The following is a 22,272-nucleotide window of genomic DNA, read 5'->3' on the forward strand; positions in this document are numbered from 1 at the left end:
TTATCGTTATCTATTTTTCTTTTTAATTAAATTATTAATTAGTTGTTATCATAACATTTTTTTTACATTTACCTGTAGTCTAATTCTTGCCTTTTTTTATGGTAAATTGTAACAATAGAGTTAAATCTGAATCTGAATTATGTAATGCCATTAGGTATTCTGTTTCTATATCTATCACTTCTGTTAAGTGCCTAACTAGTAAAGCAGAATGAATGTTAAGGCATTACGTGTCTTGAGTGATATTGTCTCTCTTTTCCGTAATTTATAGATATTTTTTCTGCAATTATGGGCTCTTTTGTATGACTTTTTAAAGCCCAGAATAGTGAGGTTATTGTTCATTAAAGAATTAAAGCTACAGCGGGCAGTTATGCAAAAGCATTACAATCCTGGGTTCTTCAATCTATAAGTGCCTGCCATGCTATGCGTTGCACTTTAGTGTCTGGCTTTATCCTATGACCTGTTCCTGCTGGACAGGGTGGCACTACTGAATCCGGGGGCAGCTTTTCCTACATGTAAAGGGCACCCTAAAAAAAGAACAGCAGTTTGTTCCATAGCTCACAGACTCGGGTTATCCTCCTGAAGGACATGGAGAGGCTCGAGCAGACTCGTCTGTTTCGCCTGCAGCAAGGTACGTCCAGGAGAAACATTCTCCACTACGAAAGGTTATTATTCATTGCACTTGAAACTGTGCAACAGATATTATTACAACCCAGATTTTGCTTATTCTATACTTTTGTCCATCTGGGTCTTACTGAAATATACACCTCTTGCTCTAAAAGTGTTTTATGTTTCATTTATTTTGCATGACTCAGTGTAACTTTGAAATGCCAAAATATCACATGGCTCTCTAATTACATGCAGAAGAAATTGGAAAGGATATGTGTGATATTTTTATTTAGCTTTTGAGTCCTGTACCAAACACTGAGCAGTTCATACAATCAGCCACAAACTAGTGTCCATTAAGTGTGTTGTTGGCATGGTTTATATGTAAAGTATGATGTTAAGTTTGAGATCATGTGTTATAACAGAAGGTAGCACTCAAATTATAACTGCATAAACGACATCTTGGAATCAGAGGGATGTAAGTGACATTTTGGGTGAAAAACATCAAATTAACGCTCTTGATCTATCTAATGGCAAAAAGGAGCTGATACAGATATTGATCCACTTTTTCAAAAATTACAAATATATATGTCATATGTTAAAAAACACACATAGTTTGACTAAAGTGTGCTGTTCTGTAAAATTTGTCAAATGTTTCCAAACTCTCAAAAACAGACATGTATTTAAGAAAGCTTAAAGAGGTTGTGTTTAGAATGTTCTTATGTTCAAACTTGTTTTCTATGGGTACTGTGTACAATTTGTCTGTCTATATGTCTGTAGTGTTGTCTTGTATGTTAATCCTGTTTAACACTTGCTAAACTTGTAACTTCTGCCTGTGGTATATTGTTGGAATCTGTAAGGAGCAACAGGAAACTCATTGCAATCTGTGTACTTGAAAATAGAGGGGTTTGACTTTGAAGTTCTTTTCCCTCCGCATTGTTTTGTCAAGGCTTTGAGCTTCAGTTTCGTCTGGGGCCCACCCTGCAGGGCAGGTGTGTGCGTGTCTTCACTAACTACCCATCACCAGGGACAACGTTCAACAACCAGGAGTTCCAAGCTCTGGAGTGGATCGTCCCTACAGGTACGCCGGATGACTCGGATAAGTACTGCAAGCTGGACCTCGACATTGCCGGCTCCTACCGGTATTACTTTGATTGTGGGTGAGTATTGGAACATGTTACGGTCCCTCTCTGCTTCTGGCTACATGCGAAACACTCCCGTGGCCCAGACTGGAACAAAAAGCATGTTTGTGTGCCACTGTCAGGGATGAGAAGATGGAAGGCAGTGGCTATATCTTGGTGGAACCCGTGTTGCGTGTGGGCCATAAGGACAGGATACTGAATCTGGACAGCATCAGCGTTCAGTCCTACTTGGCCAAGTGCCTGGGTCCGCTGGGTGAATGGAAAGACCGACTCAAGGTGGCCAAGGAAACTGGTGAGAGTCTGACAAGCACGTCCAGCATGAATGTGGATAATGATACTGGTTTATCAGGATGAAAACCATACTAAAGTGCTCAAGTACCAGTCCTGCAGTTATCTGTAACACAGTTTAGCAAGATGCTGTAAGACTTGCACTACTTACAGCACACGTGAAGTCTAAGGCTGATGTTTTGGTACTTGGTCTCATCATTTTGTAATTGATACTAATGCACTCATATGTTTTCCTTTTCCATGCAGTTGTATGTTTGTTCTTCTTGTGTGTTCTGTAAATGTGTCCCTTCCTGTGGTGACCTCTTGGCTGCTACATGATTTTAGTTTTAATGGGTGCTTAGTTTAAGCCTATGCATGAGGAGAAGTTTCTGCCTGGAGCATGTGGGCACGAGACCAGCTATGGGACGACACGCACACCGATACCTGCCTTTGCTGCAGAGTAGCTCTGAAGAACCTGCTCTCTTCATGCAGGCTACAGTATGATCCACCTGACACCGCTACAGAAGCTTGGCCAGTCACGTTCCTGCTACTCCATCGCTGACCAGCTGGAGCTGAACCCTGACTTTTCCCCACCTGGGAGGAGCTACACTTGGATGGACGTAGGGAACCTGATGGAGATGATCAGGAAGGAGTGGAGCATCATCTGTATCACTGACCTTGTGTACAACCATACAGGTGTCAAGCTAACGAGGGGCCGAGGGGTTGTTCTGCTGACTGGCAGTCTGAAAAACAATAATGTCCTTAGATCTTCTCTCCAAAGCAGTTTCCCAAACTTTGAGCAAGTGTCATCTAGGGCAGTGGTAGCTCATTGGTTAATGTGCTTGACTAGTAATCAGAAGGTTTCCAGTTCAAGTCCCACCACTGCCACGTATAATAACAGTTTATTATTTTTGTCTTTATGGCGCACCCCTAGAGCAAACCCTTGACCTTTTACAGTTGATGGTCCCAGGCTGAGCTGTGTGTGTGTGTGTGTGTGTGTGTGTGTGTGTGTGTGTGTGTGTGTGTGTGTGTGTGTGCTGCTTGGCCCGCCTGCAGCTAACAAACAAAGCCTAGCTTAGCTTCTTTGGACTGGAGGGTGGAGAGAGGTGCAGCTGTCCTGGCTGTGTCACATGCTGTGAAGCTGATGGTTCAATTGAAGGTCCACCATAGCAGCTTGGCTGAAAAAACAAGGCGTGCATGTTTTTTTTTTCCCCCCACTGCCAAAAAATCAAGCCGTCTGTTGGTACAGGTCGTCAGGGAGTCCAGCCAGGCAGTGTGTGGCCATTGCTTGTGTCTGGGTGACAATGGTGTGCTCTTTTGCCATTTCACTGACACTGCAGAGTTCTAAAAGTGGAGTCCAGTGTTATGCCTGACATGACGGTGTTTCGTTCTGTCCTCACTCGGTGCGCTGAGAGGTTATAGTCAAGTTCAGAAGTGTAATATGATTAATGGAAGTTTGAGTAATATAAAAACAGTACAGGGGCCACCCTATCATCATTAACACATTACTATATTATTATATTATAAATGACACCATCAATAACCCTGTTTTGTAGTATGTTTCATATTCTATTGATATAAATAGTTAAGAGACAAGCTGAGATATGAACAGATAATTCATCTGTTATGGTGACCTATGATGTGATTGGCAACAACAGTGCTTATGTTTGTGGATTGGTCCAGCATGTTCCTCACTTGGTCAGTGACTCTTGGTCAGTGGACACAGTGGATTTCTTAATGGCATTACATGCAAAATCCTAGTGAAGGCCTTACTCTTGAGAACTGAGCCCAATATGCAGTCTGTACAAGTCAGAAACTCAGACCACAACTACTCTAAAAATCGTCTCACTATCACTGTCCTGTCCACAACTGCCGCTTTCAAATGCAGATGCTCTGATACAACCTTTAAGGCATTGTGTCCACACTGATTGTGGACACCATATGGCAAAGCTGATGAGGACTCACTTTTCCAAACACATTCAAATTAATTCTTTAAAATGTATTCGTCGGTGTTTTATGTATGTTCATCAGATCATTAAGTAACTGTCAGGAGGGCTTTCAGAGCGATGCATCCTAGTACGTCTGTGCTCACCTTGGTGTGTGTGCTATTTCTAAAACAAGGGCTCTGATTAAACTCTGCCTGCATATTCAGTTGGGGGCTGGTTATTCTCAAGGTTCTCCTCATAAATAGCAGGGGTGTGAGCACACGGCCCATCTCTGCTCTCTACCTTCATAGACTAATCGTGTGGTCAGACTGATAGCACCATTCAGCTTAATTGCACCATCAAACCGCTGATGGTACAAATTCAATCATTTATATGGATGAACCTAATCTCTATAATTGATTTGGTTGCCTACCGTGACCCTATACAGATGTGACGATCATTAAAAAAAGCACAGTCAGCAGATTATTCCATAAGGTCGAGTTGAGTTACAGTGCGTTTATTGTCACTTTCGCCAGCGGCTGACAGCGAGTGGCTGAGGCTCCACCCGGAGTGTGGCTACAACCTGGCGAACTCCCCCCACTTGATGCCGGCCTGGCTGCTGGACAGAGCCCTGTGGCACCTGGGCCGCGACGTGGCCGAAGGGAAGCACAGCGAAGAAGGCTTGCCAGCCCTCATCACGGAGGAGAAGCAGCTTGATGTGAGTTTGGCCTTTTCATGCCCTGGTTCAGAACAGCTGGAAATTTCATTCTACCAATCCACCAAAGATCTGATTGAGACCAAATATTTTTAAGCTCTGCTTAAATGAAGACCCTAAAATGAGGAACCCAGAACAATGGGGCCAAGTGTAATAAATACTACAGTATATATTACAGTATTTACATTGGTTACATAGTCTTATGTATCATGATATGCATCATGTACATTCGGCTTGAAAGAATCACATTGCAGCCTTCAGAATGAACTCCTTGATCAGAATCGATGTATCATTTATGCTCTTATTCTAAGCAGCATTAGCCTTAATGTAGAGATCCATGCCTGAACCATTAAAATCAAAATATACCTTGCTTGCCTAGGAAGACTCTTTATATAGCCATGCAGAAGTAGGAGAATGGTGGAAAACACAAGGCTGCTGTGTAGAGCCGTTAGAATAAGGATACACTGCTCCAGTCTCGTGTGACAAAGCTGTGGGTGGTTTTCTTTTTTCTTTTTTTTACCGTTTTCCCTGATCTGACCCTGTCAGTTCAGTGCCTCAAAGAACTGCGAAGGCTTTTATAAGTGACATCTATTGTTATTAGAAAACGGAAGTAAGCAGAAGTGTGCAATTAAATGGGATTCCCGCTGTACCTGAGTTGATGGCTGTCTGTTTAAGCAGAGAGGCCTGGAGGTCCCTGTGGTTTGAATGCATAGTCATAAATTACAGATTGACCAATTCCAGAACATTAGAGTTTTACCAACCCTATAACATATGCCAGTCTCTTTTGTATTCTGAGCATTTTATGCTTCTTAAAGCATTCAACTTTAGGCACATCAGATCTGGTACTGACCAAGCAGAATTTAGGAGAGATGCCTTTGGATAATGCTGCTGGGATTTAGACTAGTGCTCTTTCATCTGCTGTAGGAAATAGGCCCTGGTCAATAGTAATGAAATGTTAGCGTGTCACGATCGCTCTCTATAGTCCTTTCTGGTGTGGTCTCTGTCTCTAGACCCTGCAAGGGCTCCTGTGGCAGGGCATCTTTCCTCGGCTGAAGCTCTGGGAGTTTTTCCAGGTGGACGTGGGCAAAGCAGTGGAGCAGTTTAAAGAGATGCTGCAGGCTGGTGAGTGCTCTGAGCATCCTGTCGCAACACCTGTGACCTGAGCGCAGACTGAAACACCACTGACGGCCAGCTTGTATGCTATTGTATGATGGTGGTGTGGAGTAGGTGAAGAACCAGTTGGGCCACAGATGACCGAGTCACACAAGATGAAGATCATACAGGACCCTCAGTACAAGCGCTTTGGGAACACTGTGGACATGAAGATGGCACTGGAGATGTTTGGCAGACCCACGTGAGATATTTATCCTAAGACATGCCAGTTCCTTCAATCTCGAATAGCAGTCACAGGGGACTGTGAACATCCGTACTCTGAGTGGGTTGGAGATTAGATGGACATTTTGTAAGGGTGTAAATGAACATGGTGTTTGGTTACTGAGCGGTGTATCTTAGTACCTTGTGTTTTGACATATCATGGTGTTTCCAAACCCGAGCTAAACTTTGGTTCCCACGATTTAACTGACACCGAGTTCCATGGCGGTACATAGGCTACTATTTGCTTGTTAATTTTAAAGTTTTTATTTGTATTTATTTCCACTATTGAATATGTTCTATGAATCAGTTTGGGGAAACGAGTGCATTTAACATCTTATTAACTTATTTAGCTACCTAGCTTATTTACACTGAAGGCTACTTGGTAATAACACTATAATTTATCAATCCATTCCAGGCTGTTAAGTTACCCTAATGACACTTATCAGAAACCCCAACAATTTCTGAAATAATTCTAAGCATCTTTGTTTTGTTTACTTTCCGACATATTTACAAAGATGCATCATGAAGAGCTGGGAAGTTTGAAGCTACGGCAGTTAGTTTCTCCTCCATCACTATAATAGGAATCAAAAAAGGGGCATAACTGTTTCAAAGATAAAGCAATAGCACCTTGTTCAGTCCCATAGGTAATCGCCTGATTACGTCAATTCCTAATTTGCATGAACTTTGCACAACTTTGTAGCATCGTCAGCCCCGCCCACTTTTGCATCGCAGTGTGCGTGTTGCCACCATATATTCGGTATATGTATATATTGTTTATTGGATTTACAACCAACTCTTGAGAATAAGATTATGTGTATATATGGTTACATTTAACAGTTACTAAACCTGCAACCTGCACGTTGACTTTTATCAAAGTCCTTTTTTGTAACAGGAATGGCCCAGTGGCAGTCCAAGTTTTCTGTGACTGGTTTAAGAAAGCCCTGGAAGAAGTGAACTTGGAGTGCTATGAGGAAATGTGCAAACATCACGAGCAGGTCCGCCTCAGTTTGCTGACGTGTCTTCCCAGTCCTTCCCAGGATCCTCTACTGTACCTGTGAATTTCAGCACTAGGGACATCAATATGCTGGTTTCCTCATTCAGGCTGTAAACTGCATAATGGATGTCGTGCGCTACGAGCGTCTCGCAGTGAATGGCCCCCGGCTCGGCCCAGTCACGAGGACGCACCCACTAGTAGCCAGGTGAGCACTGCGCACACGTACGCACGTTAGACAGCTCTTTGGTGAATTGTCTGGTGATTCGACGTCAGGCCTCTTTTCCAATGCAGATACTTCACCTTCCCCTTTGAGGACATGGCCATGGATAAGGAACAGCTGCTGTTGCAGAATGCTGATGACGCATGTCACTTCCTGGCCCACGACGGATGGGTGATGGGGGATGGCCCGCTCAGGAGCTCTGCAGAACCAGGTGGAACGCTAGAGATGTTAGAGAGAGACCCTTCACTCCCACAAATGAAAACTGGCAACAGTTGAGGGATTTTTTTAAACTTATGGAGACAAGGACAAAAGTCTTTATTATTTATTGTTGGACCTCCAGTGCTTTCTTCAAAAAACATCCCAATGTCCGGTGTATAGCTTAACCCCCCTCTCTCCAAAAGACTCGGACGTGTACCTGCGGAGGGAGTTGGTCTGCTGGAGTGACAGGGTCAAGCTGCGCTATGGCAACAAACCGGAGGACTGTCCATATCTCTGGGCCCACATGAAGAAGTACACGGAGATCACGGTCAAACACTTCTACGGCGTGCGACTGGACAACTGTCACTCCACACCTCTCCACGTGGCTGAGGTATGCTGGGATACAGCTGGGCCAAATATGAGATCGTGAATACGTTCTTTTTGAGGTGTTTTATCTTAAAAGGTATCAAATACTCTAATGTGTAACTCTGCTGTCACGACATATGACATTGTGATCATCAGTAGTATGAGGATTTATAATACGCAACTGCTATATTCCTGTAAAATGACAAATTTTTAGAAACATTTAGACATATCTGTAAAAGTTTGAATATCTCTAGGGCTGTGGCTCTCAATCCAGTTTCTGAGGACCCTCGGCCAGTACATGTTGTGGTTTTCTCTAGCCCTCAGCCCACCTGAACATTCCATCGCTGGCTGCCTGGTTTGGAACCACTGCTGCAAAAGGGGCAGCACTTAGCCACTAGCAGCTCACAGCCACGACCTCTATGTTGGGCTCTAGGTGATGACAGCTGCCACCAGGGCAGTCAGGTCAAATCTGCGTGCAGCAGCCGAACTCTCTGTGAGCTGTGAGCGGACTGACAGTAAATTTGATAACCACCTGGTGCATTCCTGGTCTCATCAGAGGTGCTGAGGAACGCTGGGAGAGCATCTGTGTGGGGTGCTAAATATGTTCTTCGTGTTCTCTTTTTCCAGCTTTTCTCACTTTCATTTTTTACTCAGTATGCAATTGATACAATTTACCGTACCGTTTCTCATCGGTTCTTCTCATCTTGATGTGCTTTCATTTGCATGTTTTCGCTCTGCCTCGTTACTGATGAACGCGTGTGCACCCACCACTTAAATCCTGCTGCTGAGTTTGTTAACCCTTGGGCCTAGAAACCTGTCAATGAGTTTTCATACCCATCTCTTGTTTCCATCTTGCGCATGTACTCACCTACTTGCTGACGCTCCCACATCTGTCTCTTGCCATTTTCTCTTTCTGTCTCTTTTGGTCTCACCTTCTCGCTGCCACACGTGTGTGCGCACGCTTATGTGTGTGTGTGTGTGTGTGTGTGACTGCAGTACATGTTGAGGAGTGCTCGGGACCACCGGCCTGATCTGTACGTTGCGGCGGAGTTTGTAACGGGGAGCGAGGAGCTGGACAACGCCTTCGTTGCTCAGCTTGGCATTACCTCCCTCATCCGGGGTAAGAGGGAGAGAGATAAACCAGGATAACACTCTGGGTTCTGACTAGGGCTGCGCAATATATCGTTTGTAAATCAGTATCGCAATATTGGCTTTAGTGATACTGGAAAAAGAATGCATTATGCATTTCACAAAATTATCTCAGATGTTTCAGATGATTGGTCCAAGGGCATTATGATGAATTTCAGCATTCACATGAATAATGCAGTCTAACCTTTAACTATGACCAGTACAATGGTTTACCAACACATGTCTCGATTCCAATATTTAACAGTGTATTCAGTGTCATTTTTTTCTGTCATACAGGCTTAGTTGTGAGTCCTCTAAAGGTCATAGTAGTATTGAGTTAAGGCACCTTGCAGTGTTCATGGCATGAGTAGTGTTCATGGTAAGGAATCAGTCTCTGCAGCATCAGTGAATTCAAGCACACTGCACAGTGTTGTTTAGTCCTTTTAGTTCTCTACCAAACCATACTGCATGGACCCGCCAACCCAAATAATACCACTGGTGCCATCCAGGCTGGAAGTTGCACATTTTGATGCAAGCAGTATTTCTGGCTAATAAATCATTCCAAACATCTACAAGTTAAGTTCATATACAATGTGATTAGTTTACCTAGAAAACCACACTTGACCAACATGCTAATAATATGGATTGACTCTTGCTGTGACTCCCACAGAGGCAATGAGTGCAAGTGACAGCCAAGAGGAAGTCCGGATGGTGTACCAGTCTGGTGGGGACCCCGTGGGTTCATTTGACCAGCCCAGCCTAAGGCCTTTGGTTCCAGGCAAGGCACCCACCATGTTCCTGGACATCAACCATGATAACAAGTGCCCTGTCCAGGTTCGTAAGAAAAGAGATGGTCTATACCTGTAGATCTGCCCTTCTGCAGAGTTTAGTTCCAGCCTTCCAGGGTCTAATATGGAGAGGCTAGTGATACCTTGGTTAACTATTAACTTTCTGAGGTGAGGTTAGGGCTCTGAATAAACTCTATAGACCTCCAGGACAGGAGTTGTATAACCCTGGCCTAAGGAATGATTAAACAATGTAGTGTCCTTAATTAATGATTAGTAAGATTGGCTTTCCAAAGTAGGTTCAACTTCTATAAATGTTTGTAGCTTTGGGTGAAGTCTTGTATGGAGTTTAGCATCACAATAAAGACTGTCAGGAGATTTAAAAAAAAAAGTGCTTAAGACATAATGCAACATACAACAAAAACTCGGAAAACAGATACTGCAGGTTTGATGCACATGTGTGCAAATACAATGAGCCATAGATAAGTAGAATTACTACTTGGTGAGCTACAGGCCCTATACACCATTACAAGGCCAATGATTAGCTTATTAAACATGATACAGCACGTTTCAGTCTCCAGTATCACAAGATGGCTATTAAAGTTATTAATGCAGCATATCTGTTTACTGGCTATAATTGGAAGTCCAATAACAAACATGCCTAACATTTATGATTTACTAACTGTTTTTGAGAAGGTGTATATGGGAATTCATTCAAAAGTGGCAGCAAGAACTAGAATCCTGTAAAATGGTCTTTGTCCCTATGTGATTATGCGAACACTTCCCCAAAAGCATCCATTTAGCCTTATTTACATTATCTAAAGCCTTTGAATACACATTTCTTGGGCAAGTACAGGTATAATGAATCACCACTAAATTTGTCTGAGCAGGCAGTGTGTTTCATGTGTTAAAGGTGCGCTCCGTCTACGACTGCCTCCCTAGCTCTGCCGTCGTGTCTATGGCCTGCTGTGCCACAGGCAGTACTAGAGGATACGACGAGTTAGTCCCTCACAAGGTAAGAGTTAGCGTTCTGTACTAGTTCAGAGCCAGAGGTCAGCTGCTGAACTTATAGGTGCATTATGTTTTGCCTCAGATTTCCGTAGTTGAGGAGGAGCGGTTGTATACCAAGTGGAACGCCGACACACTATCATCCTCTCTCTGGGAGGTGAACCTCCAGACAGGCATTATGGCAGGGAAGCTGGCCCTCAACAGGCTGCACCAAGAGCTGGCCGAGAAGGATTTCACACAGGTCTCCATGACACACTCATGCACGCATGCATGCAGGCCTGTGTGGAAAATGAGTTTGGCTTGAACCTTGACACTTCTGGAGTGTTAAAGTTCCAGGCTTAAGGTGTGTGTGTGTGTGTGTGTGTGTATGTGTGTGTGTGTGCGCGTGTGTGCGCGTGTGTGCGCGTGTGTGCGTGCGCACATGCCTATTTTCAGGTCTATGTAGACCAGCTGGATGAAGACACTATAGCAGTAACCAGACACTGCCGAAGCACACACCAGTCTGTGGTGACTGTGTGTCGAACCGCCTTCAAAGACCCCAAAACACACCACTACAGAGAGAGAGTTTCTCCCATGCTCATACCAGGTGAGCACTCAAATACACACAAACCATCTGAACTAGTTAGATCACACACATCTGGCATGTTTAGGAATGCTGACATACATGATGAGCAGTAACACTGTCTCATCACTGATCACTTCATCTGCACACGTGCGCAGAGACAGTGACCCAATATGACCTCCAAACCTGTATCGGCTATGCTCCTCTGCCCTCCTGCTATACAGGTCAGATAGAGGAGGTGATCCTGGAGGCACGAACGGTCGAGAGAGGTGCCGGCCCGTATGTGAAAGACAAGCAGTGTGTTAACGGCCTTCCTGACTACACGGTTGAGCTCCAGGAACACCTCCAGGTAACTCGAGACTGGGTGCCGTGAACTGCTGAAATGTTACATCACCCGGAAAGAATGGCATCACACTGGCAAGACTCATGACATGGGCAAATGGGCTGTGACTCATTCGCCCTGCATGAAAACGTGCTGCGATGCTTCTCTGTTTGGACCTAGCACTTATGCACTCTGATTAGTCATAATTCGCACCCATTTGCATAGTACCAAGAATGCTCAACGCAAAAGACACACGTGCAATGAGAAACGAGTGGCTTACCTGTTTCTCATTGAGTGTATTGAGAGTTACGCTAGAGACTGCCCTCTGGTGGAATGTCCTGCTGAGTGCTGAAGCACCCACGAGAGCACGGGGTAGTCTCGTGGGGAATTTCTAATGAATTGACTCGTTAACTGAGAAGGCCTTTTGTTGTCTTGATTTTAGCTGAAGGACAGCAAAATTGTGAGGCAGGGAAATGCCTCAGTAAAGGGCTGCAGTGAGTTTGTCCAGGAGATCGTGTTTGATCAGCTCACTCCAGGCAGTGTGATTGCTTTCAGGTAAATGCACACTTACACATGCACTCAGACCCCTGACACTGATCGCAGCCCTAAAACAAACATGAAGACTAACTTGATTTTGCTCATTAAAGTGCAGTGTACATAAAGTCTACATAAATGCTTTGACACATGATCTTTATCATGAATTGCATTTCTTATTTCTTGGTCCGTGACAGGGGTGCCCATGTCTCTCCTGCCTTTCAGAGTGTAGTTTCAACTCTGTTCTAACCCACCTAATCCAGTTTGTCAAGCCCCTCAGTAGCATCGTAATCTTAGAGCCAGATGTGCTAGATTAAGGCTGGAACTAAACTCTGCAGGACAGTAGGTCCCTACAAGCAGACCTGGGCACTCTTAGTCTATGAGATTAAATGTATGTATATCTTGGTGACCTATAACTATGTTTAGATGTTTTCTATGTGGATTCTGACCAATAACTACTCACTGGTTCTAATTAACTTGAATTCCACCGCCAATTGATTACACAAATAATGACTATTACAAGTTGTTCATTTGTTATATGGTCTCGAACAGAGGAGGATGGGATCCCCTTCTGAGCCTTGGTTCCTCTTAAGGTTTCTTTCTTCAGCATTTATGGGGTTCTTTCCTGCCAAATTTTCCTGTCGAATTTATTTATATAACGCTTTTTACAACAGATGTTGTCACAAAGCAGCTTTACAAATGTTCGAGTTCAAGTGAGCAAACCAAGGGCGACAGTGGCAAGGAAAATCTCCCTAGAGCATGAGGAAGAAACCTTGAGAGGAACCAAGACTCCTCTGGCCTCATTAGGGGCCTGGACCAAGATTCTCTGTACAGCTTTACATCTCTGTAAAGGTGCCATGTGACATCTGTTGTAAAGAACACTACACACACACACACACACACACATATTTTGAAGCGAAGTGAATTGAATGTGACTGTGTGACAGGGTGAGCCTGGACCCCCAGTCTCAGGATGCAGTGGGCTTCCTACGTGCTCAGCTCTCCCAGTTCCATCGCCTGTACCAGACAGGAAGCCTGAGTGACCCTGATCTCCCTGCCATCCTGAAGGTTTCCCTGGAATTGTACGCATACTACATTACTGTGCATTCTCTCCATGTTAGCTGGTCGCTACAGTCTCATGTCAAAGCTGTTCTCTACATTGTCTGGTGTCAGCTGTTCTCTACGCTGTAGTCTCATGTTGAAGCTGTTCTCTGCACTGTCTCATGTCAGCTGGACTCTACACTGGTAATCACATGTCGAAGCTGTTCTGTACGCTGTATTCTTGTGTCAGTTGTTCTCTACACTGTAGTCTCGTGTCGAAGCTGTTCTCTACGCTGTAGTCTCATGGCAAAGCTGTTCTCTACACTGTCTCGTGTCAGCTGTTCTCTACGCTGCTGTCTCGTGTCAGCTGTTCTCTACGCTGCTGTCTCGTGTCAGTTGTTCTCTACGCTGTAGTCTTATGTCGAAGCTGTTCTCTACGCTGTAGTCTCGTGTCGAAGCTGTTCTCTACGCTGTAGTCTCGTGTCGAAGCTGTTCTCTATGCTGTCGTCTCATGGCAAAGCTGTTTTCTATGCTGTCTCGTGTCAGCTGTTCTCTATGCTGTAGTCTCGTGTTGAAGCTGTTCTCTACGCTGTCTCGTGTCAGCTGTTCTCTACACTATAGTCTCATGTCGAAGCTGTTCTCTATGCTGTCTCGTGTCAGCTGTTCTCTATGCTGTAGTCTCATGTCGAAGCTGACTTTGGCTGAACTGAACATGTTGCTGTTCCGCTGCGATGCTGAGGAGCGGGAGGATGGTGGAGGGTGCTACAACATACCATCCTGGATGGCCCTAAAGTATGGTGGCCTTCAAGGTACAAAGTTCCCACCCAGAACTGCACATCTTCAGAATTCAACCACTACTGTCCAATTTTACTCACTGCAAAATGAATTTCCATGTGTGGTCTGCTGGAATGCGCGTTCCTTTTCTGGATATAGGGTTTGTGTCAGTGCTGTCAGACATTCGACCCAGCAACAACCTAGGCCACCCATTCTGTGACAACCTGAGGCAAGGAGATTGGATGCTTGATTACATTAGCTCTCGTCTCTTAAATAAAGGTGGAGCTTTGCAGGAGGTAGGATGTGAACATGTTTTTTTCTGTTCCTCAGAATATTATATATATATATATATATATATATATATATATATATATATATATATATATATATATATATATTATATATATATATATATATATATATATAAACATATTTACGTTTTAAATTTCTTACTCACAGGTGGGGAAATGGTTCCACAGCATGTTTACCTACCTTAAGTGCATCCCACGGTACCTTGTGCCATGTTATTTCGATGCCATCATTGTCGGGGCGTACGCTACGGCTGTGAATGCTGTGTTCAGCAAGATGTCAAGGTCTGGTCTGTTGTACTTGGTTGATTTTAAGTCCAGCTGCACATACAGTACTGTGCAGAAGTTTTAGGCAGGTGTGAAAGTGCTAATAGTTTATTTTTGTCAATTAGCAAAATACAAATTGAATGAACAAAAGAGAAATCCACATCAATATTTGGTGTGACCACCCTTTGCTTTCAAAACAGCATAACCTTTTCTAGGTACACACAGTTTTTGAAGGAACTCCTCAGGGAGGTTGTGGTATGAGAACTAACCACAGATGATCTGTGGATGTAGGCTTGCTCAAATCCTTCTGTCTCTTCATGTAATCCCAGATAGACTTGATGATGTTGAGATCAGGGCCAAATCATCATATCAACACACAGGATTCCCTGTTCTTCTTTACGCTGAAGATAGTTCTTAATAACATTGGTTGCATGTTTGTGGTCACTGTCCTGCTGCAGAATAAATTTGGAGCGAATCAGATGCCTCACTGATGGTATTGCATGATGGGTAAGTATCTGCCTGTATTTCTCAGCATTGAGGACACCATTAATCCTAACCACATCTCCACCTCCATTTGCTGAAACGGAGCCCCAAACATGCAAAGAACGTCCACCATGCTGCGCTGTTGCCTGCAGGTACTCATTTTTTGTATAACTCTCCAGTCCTTCAGCGAACAAACTGCCTTCTGTTACAGCCAAATGTTTCAAATTTAGACTCATCATTCCAGAGCACCTGTTGCCATTTTTCTGCCCCCATTTCCTATGTTTTCGTGCATAATTGAGGTGCTTGGCCTTGTTTCCATATCAGCAATATGTTTTTTTTGGCCCCCGGTTATTTCATGAAGTCCACTTCTGGCCAGACTTCTCGGAACAGTACATCATTCTCTCTGGGTCCCACTGTTTTCTGCCAGTTTTGAGCTGTTGGCACTGCTGGACATCTTCAGATTTCGAAGGGAATTTAGCACAATGTGTCTTTCCTGCTGCACTAAGTTTCCTCGTCCAACCATTGCATCTGGGGTCCTGAGTGTTGCCTGTTTTTTTGTGCTTCATCAAAAGAGCTTGTACAGGACATATTGAACACCCTGTCTGCTTCGAAATCTTTACCTAGGAGAGGCCTTGCTGATGCTGTATAACTACCTTGTGTCTTGTTGCTGTGCTCAGTCTTGGCATGGTGCCACGGTCTTCCACAACCTCACCTTTGTAGCAGAGTTTGGCTGTTCCTCACCCTGTTTTAAGCCTCCTACACAGCTGTTTCTGTTTCAGTTAATTCGGTTAAAAGGGTTTCAACCTACTTATAAAAATGATGATCATTATTGGTTAAACATACACCTGACTATAATCCTACAAATTCCCTAGAAGAATTGATGCTGTTTTGAAGGCAAAGGTTAGTCACACTAAATATTGATTACATTTTTCTTTTATTCAATCACTTTGCATTTTGTTAATTGACAAAATAAACTATTAACGCTTCTATTTTTGAAAGCATTCTTACTTTTTTTGCACCATTTTTTCCTCACCTGCCTAAAACCTTTGCCCAGTACTATACGTTAAAGCTGTCCATATTTTGTTTCAAGCGCTGCACTAATGTTGACAAAAGCAGCCAACATTACAGTCTGATTAAGTCTTGAATGTTAGAGCTGAACTACAGCGGTAGATGCTGTGGGATGTCATGTGGGTGTGTACACTCTGACTGGCCCTGGAAATGGCAGTTTTGTGCAGCATGGTGTGACCTCAGTGAAGCAGCTGGCACTCGCCTCGGTGCAGATGTGTGGCGTGGGGCGGGTGCCCGCCCTGCCCCCGCTCTCTCCCGCCCTGGAGGATGTCCCGCATCGTCTCAACCCCATCTCCCAGCAGAAGGAGCAGTGCTGTGTGTCTCTGGCTGCAGGTACCCCCAGTCAGACATCTACGGCAGGAGACAGTCTACTCTGTCTCTGTGTGTATACAATGTGTGTGGAAAGAGAGCATGGGTCTGATTTTTCTATTTTTAAGTGGCTAATTAGTTAATCCAGAAGAAATGCATCAACATGAATATTAATTCAATATCAAATACTTACATTTTAAAACTTAATTCAGAATTTTGTCTTGCAAAGATATGATATGAGTTTTAAACCTCAGAACTAGCACAGAAGGGAAAAATATATATATATAAAATGTAAATGGTCTGCATGTGCACACTAGGCCTGGAAGAAGAACTTCTCGATCCCATGTAGCTGAGTTCTGGAACGTTCTCCTTCCTCACAGGGCTGCCTCAGTTCTCATCAGGCATGTTCCGCTGCTGGGGCCGGGACACGTTCATAGCGCTGCGTGGGCTCATGCTTATCACAGGCAGACACGTGGACGCGAGGTATGCTTCAGCCTGTACCAATCCAGCATTTCCCACAAACGGAAACGTTTTACACAGAAGTGTTAACAAGGGCTAGTTGGCACTGTGCAAACAAAGTAATGCAAAGCAGCTCCCACTAGTTTTATTAGCCTTATAAAAAAATCTTTAGCACTTTGCAAAGAATGTCATGCTAACTCGTCTCCACTAGCTAGCGTAGCTAGCTACACCTTAGCAAGGTTTATCTTGTAGGGTTCCCTCTCTCCAGGAACATCATCCTGGCCTTTGCTGGCACCTTGAGGCACGGTCTGATTCCCAACCTACTGGGACAGGGCGTGGGAGCACGCTACAACTCCCGGGATGCCGTGTGGTGGTGGCTACAGTGCATCCAAGACTACTGTGTCATGGTGCCCCATGGTACTAACATCCTGTCTAGCCCCGTGTCACGCATGTACCCCATGGACAACTCGGAACCTCAGCCTGCAGGCACTGTGGTGAGGACCAAGGAACAGTGAGCGGCGAATGCTTTTGACACCTGCTGTCATTCAGCAAGGATGTCAAAGCATCAGTTGCAACTTTGCCACAGAATGGTTGCTAAGATCTTGAATGCTGTGTCTTCACCCTCTGTGCTTGTGATTCCTCTTTCTCAGGATCAGCCTCTGCACGATGTCATCCAGGAGGCCATGCAGCATCACATGCAAGGAATTGAGTTCCGAGAGCGGAATGCCGGACTGCAGATCGACTGCAAGATGCGAGACGAAGGTTGGCTTCCTTTTTTTTTTTAAACCGATTTTCAACGCTATGCTCTGTGAATACCCATCATCCTTTGGTTCTGTCCTTATGGTACACATCTGTCAGGGTTCAACGTTGAGGCTAAAGTCAACCTGGACACGGGCTTCGTGTACGGGGGAAATCGCTTCAACTGTGGGACATGGATGGACAAAATGGGTGAGAGTGACAAAGCCAACAATCGTGGGATACCAGCCACACCCAGGTACCATGGTCGTAATAGATCATTTTCATTCATTGCCTTCTTTTTCCTGATTGCTGGAATCAAGCTCTCAAGGGATACCTGACAGGTGTCCTGGCGATTTATATGGCAGGTCAACGGTGTGTGTTTGATTTCTAGGGATGGTTCTGCAGTGGAGATTGTAGGTCTTTGCAAGTCTGCCGTACGCTGGTTAATGCAGTTGAACAGGAACGGTCACTTCCCCTACTCCTCTGTCAGCGTCTGTAGAGACGGTATGTCCCACAGCCTGTATTACATTAAACACATACACACACATATGACCAATTTACACACGTATAACCAATTTGTATCAGCTGATGACTCATCATGTGCATTATGGATATAAATTTCTTTATTGAGGCATGACCAATATGTGCTTTTTTTTGCCAGGTGAAATCTTCACAATGACCTATGAGGAGTGGAACCAGAGAATTCAGGACAACTTTGAAAAGATATTCTATCTGTCACCTGATCTCGAGGACCCACATGAACAATACCCAGACCTGGTGCACAAGAGGGGCATTTACAAAGACAGCTACGGCGCCTCCAGCCCCTGGTGTGACTATCAGCTTAGGCCCAACTTCACCATTGCCATGGTGGTGGTAAGCCCTTATGGTGGTGGTAATCTCAGACGAAGGTCACCAGATATAAAGGAGTGCAAAGTTGAGTTTCCAAAGTGGACTTCATGCAGGTTGGGTTCTTTTTAAAGTGGACTTTGGTTTTTGTTTTTGTGTGTGTGTGTGTGTGTGTATGTGTGTGTGTGTGTGTGATTTTTTTCCAGGCGCCCGAAATGTTTACTGTTGAAAAGGCATGGGGAGCTTTAGAGATCGTGGAAAAGAAGCTGATTGGGCCTTTGGGAATAAAGACCTTAGACCCAGAGTGAGTGGCACTAGCATTTTTGAACATACTTGCTGCTGCATTCATCCACGAGTGGAAGCTTGTAGACTTGAGATGCAAGTCAGCTTTACACTTTGTAATATCTGTGACAGGACCTGATAACACCTTATAACAAAAAATTGTAAGATGTATAATTTAAAGTTTGTCATCTGATACGTTCACTTATACTGAAATGGACGGGGTTAAAAATTGTGCTGCAGCCAACCACTAGAGGACATCAGACACATAGTGGTTTCACTTTTCACCTGATGTCATCCATTTTTTGTCCTCTGAATTGTGACAGCAACGAGAATGCCTTCTTGACATTTCCTTTTGGCAAAAATTATCCACATATGGATATTAAAAGCAGAATATTGTGATTTTCTATCATCGTAGGTTTATCATCAGAAAAATTTATGGTATAACTGCAGCTGAAATATTGCCCAAATTCCATGACAGACTGTGATCACGCTGCTGGAATTTAGACCATATTATAAGGATTTTTAGGTGATAAACTGCTGTTTATTTGTAGTTGGTGTGTGGGTTGTGTCTACTACTTGGTGGTTGTTTTTAGTTGTGTATCACTGCAGCGGTCACCCTGAGACATTTTGGAGTAAAATGTCAAACACTGCCAGAAGACAACTGTAAGCTCTCTTAAGTCTCAGAGGCACTAAATCGGCTGTCTTGGAGCATGGCACATTACAGATTTTAAATCACTACCAAAAATGTTTGATGATCTGTAACTGTTGTTTGCAACAACATAATTGTCATAATTGCACAGTGTAAAGCAACCTTTACCCATAAAACATTTTAAGCAAGATTTATTACACAACTTAATTGTTAGGAGAACCCATCTCCCAACATGACATGCACATAAAATATGACAAATATGGCCCCTGGTTAGTTATTCTGCACCAACAATTGGAATGGAATCAGCCCTTAGAGTTGAGGAAGGGCGCTGTGTGGGGAAAGGTAATGTCAGATATTTTCTTTTCAGTGAAATCAAATATCTATATGCTTGTAAAGGCATGGAAGCCTTTTCCTACAGACCTGGTGTGTATAATCAATAACAGTATATTTAGTGATCCCATAGTGTCGTTTCAAATCTAGATGCTACAGTAGACCTCGGCAAATGTTGTCTCAGCAAGACTAGACCCAGTTTCCAGATTTCCCAAACTCTCCACTTCTTTAATTCATGTTAATGGTTTGACGCTCGACAGTGACATGGTTTATTGCGGTGTCTACGACAACGCCTTGGACAATGACAACTACAACCTTGCCAAGGGCTTCAACTACCACCAAGGACCTGTATGTTGTCTCTCCATCATTACATGCAGATGATAGTGCTTGTACAACCCCGGGCAAAAATAAAAGAACCACAACCCCTCTTTTTTACTTTACAGCAAATAAACAAATCACAGATATGACACAATTTTTGCTTAATATCTTTGTGAGCTTTACCTCTAACATACCTCAAATAGATTAAATTATTTCAGTGAATCGCATGACTTTGTCCAGATCATCATCTAGGTGTTGTGACTCCATCATTTTTGCTACGGGTTGTAGGAGACAAAAGTATTTATGAGGCATTTCAAACACGTGAATGCTTTGCGTTTCTTTTTCAGGAATGGCTTTGGCCAGTTGGCTACTTCTTAAGAGCCAAACTCTACTTTGCAAAGCAAATGGGCCAAGAGGTGTATGATCACCATGTGTGTCAGGTGAAGAACATTTTGTCCCGGCATCACATCCACTTAGAAAGGTATGCTAAAGTTCTGACACAAATAATAACACAAGCATAGCTCAAACCCGTAGGCAAGTTCTTCGTAAAGTAGTCTCACCATTTCTCTTTTTGTTCTGGGGTTTATTTTTGGGGTGGGCACATAGATCCTCTTGGAAAGGCTTACCTGAGCTGACCAATGAAAATGGACAATACTGCCCTTACGGTTGTGAGACTCGGGCCTGGTCGATTGCCACTATCCTGGAAGTCTCATACGATCTCTGTGACGTGAAGACCTCAGGATCTGTACCCCTGTAACCTGACAGGCAGGAGTTTTTTTTCCCCCTTCAGTGACTGCTTCTAACGTCCTGTAGAAGCCACAAAGAAGGCCTTTACACACACTTTCTGTTCAACGACTTCACCCTTCTTCCTCTCGTCCTATCCAGGCTGACATAAAAATAACTGAAAACCACCTGTTCATATACAGACACCGGTTAGTGGTTGCTACACTCCTAGAGTTGCTTACCCACACAAAGGAAGGAGAACTATATGTATTGATGAGAAGAATGTTAACACATTCTAAACTGCAGCGTAGAAGCAAAAAATGAAAAGTTCATACTGCTCTGTTGTCCATTAACATGCTTTAAAGGGGCTTGATCATTACTTCCTGATGTTTTAAAGCGAATTGGTCTGAAGCTCTGAGGCTGAGAGCTGCAGTGTTTATCCTGACCCTTGTCCTCTGTTAGCTCACCAGACATGTGAACCTCACATTTTTGAGTCCTAGATCTCCTGGTTCACTCCCTCTGCTAGTATTCTAATAACTTTGTCAGATCATGAAGGGCTTAATAATTAATTGACAAGGTGGACCATGCGTGTGGAAGCAGGGAGAGCACAAACAACACAAGGTGGGTTAACCTCAGGACTACAACTAGGAAGTCCTGGTTACAGACTCATATTCTATTACATATAGAAATCACAAGCTACAACTCTTATACTGTGGGGGAGGATGGTAACTGTTGCGGTAACTGTTACATAACTGTTGCCAGAGTACATTTACGTAATAGAGATTTTACTGTATGCGTTTAAGGAGGCAGTCACTTTGTGTGTATTCTCCAGCAAAGAAGCTCTCTACTGCTCTGCTTTCAAATCTTGAACAAGATTCATGGCGTTCCTTATGTCTGTGGTTTGACAGGAGTGGATAAAATGAGGTTTTCGTGGAATTTATCTCTTTGCAAAGTCACGCCTGGCCTGTCAGATTTGTTTTAGGACAAACGGCCCATTCTTTGACCTCATTTTCTTCCTCTGTGGTTCATTAATAAAAGCAACATAGAATAAACTGACTGAGAACTACCCTTTGCTTTTTCAAGGTCTGTAAACCTATGTTTCTAAATTAAAGGGAGGTCATTTTCTGCATACTGAATATTAGGAGTTTGAAGGTGTTTGGAGATTCTGAAAAATATAGGTTAAAATGATGCGATTAAATGATGTCTGTCCTTTTGGGAATTCTTTGATTCAGGCACTGATGTAGGATGTATGTACTTCTCATGCAGACAATCTTTCACAAAGGAGAATCATATAGTTTAACAATATTCATAGTCAAATATTTGCTCTCTTCCTTTGTAAAAATTATTATATAAACCATGCATGAACCCCCATGTGATTAAATGTCTCTTCAGATTTTCCAGTTATATTACTGTTTTACTCTGTTTGTCAAGCAGCACCATTGAAATTAATGTTTAAACGTCCGCAGCCTATCACATCAAGTTGTGGTCAACTGGTCCCAACTGTGCTAATGCTAGCAGGAGTGTATTTCCTTAGT

At 43.6% G+C, this 22,272-nt stretch overlaps 1 protein-coding gene across 2 annotated transcripts; it reads left to right on the forward strand.

Moving 5' to 3' along the window:
* Window positions 1-517: 517 nt before the first annotated feature.
* LOC113586563 (glycogen debranching enzyme-like) lies at window positions 518-21,793 on the forward strand. Of its 2 annotated transcripts, none has more exons than XM_081695753.1 (33): window positions 518-628; window positions 1,553-1,763; window positions 1,868-2,037; window positions 2,505-2,708; window positions 4,474-4,655; window positions 5,663-5,774; window positions 5,880-6,006; window positions 6,919-7,021; window positions 7,128-7,225; window positions 7,312-7,511; window positions 7,642-7,829; window positions 8,801-8,924; window positions 9,603-9,766; window positions 10,631-10,732; window positions 10,811-10,966; window positions 11,161-11,311; window positions 11,512-11,636; window positions 12,052-12,164; window positions 13,090-13,224; window positions 13,862-13,992; window positions 14,117-14,253; window positions 14,417-14,550; window positions 16,241-16,416; window positions 16,773-16,875; window positions 17,120-17,345; window positions 17,502-17,613; window positions 17,710-17,845; window positions 17,981-18,093; window positions 18,251-18,462; window positions 18,642-18,739; window positions 19,957-20,044; window positions 20,362-20,495; window positions 20,621-21,793. In XM_081695753.1, exons 1-33 carry the CDS (start codon window positions 586-588, stop codon window positions 20,769-20,771), a joined length of 4,659 nt encoding a protein of 1,552 aa, XP_081551879.1. In that variant the 5' UTR covers window positions 518-585; the 3' UTR covers window positions 20,772-21,793. The 2 variants fall into 2 exon arrangements, with proteins under 2 accessions (XP_081551879.1, XP_035386424.1); XM_035530531.2 differs by having other exon boundaries at window positions 7,312-7,451.
* Window positions 21,794-22,272: the final 479 nt, after the last annotated feature.

The sequence above is a fragment of the Electrophorus electricus genome, chromosome 14 (assembly GCF_041902795.1).
Source record: "Electrophorus electricus isolate QZ-2024a chromosome 14, ASM4190279v1, whole genome shotgun sequence".
NCBI lineage: Eukaryota > Metazoa > Chordata > Actinopteri > Gymnotiformes > Gymnotidae > Electrophorus > Electrophorus electricus.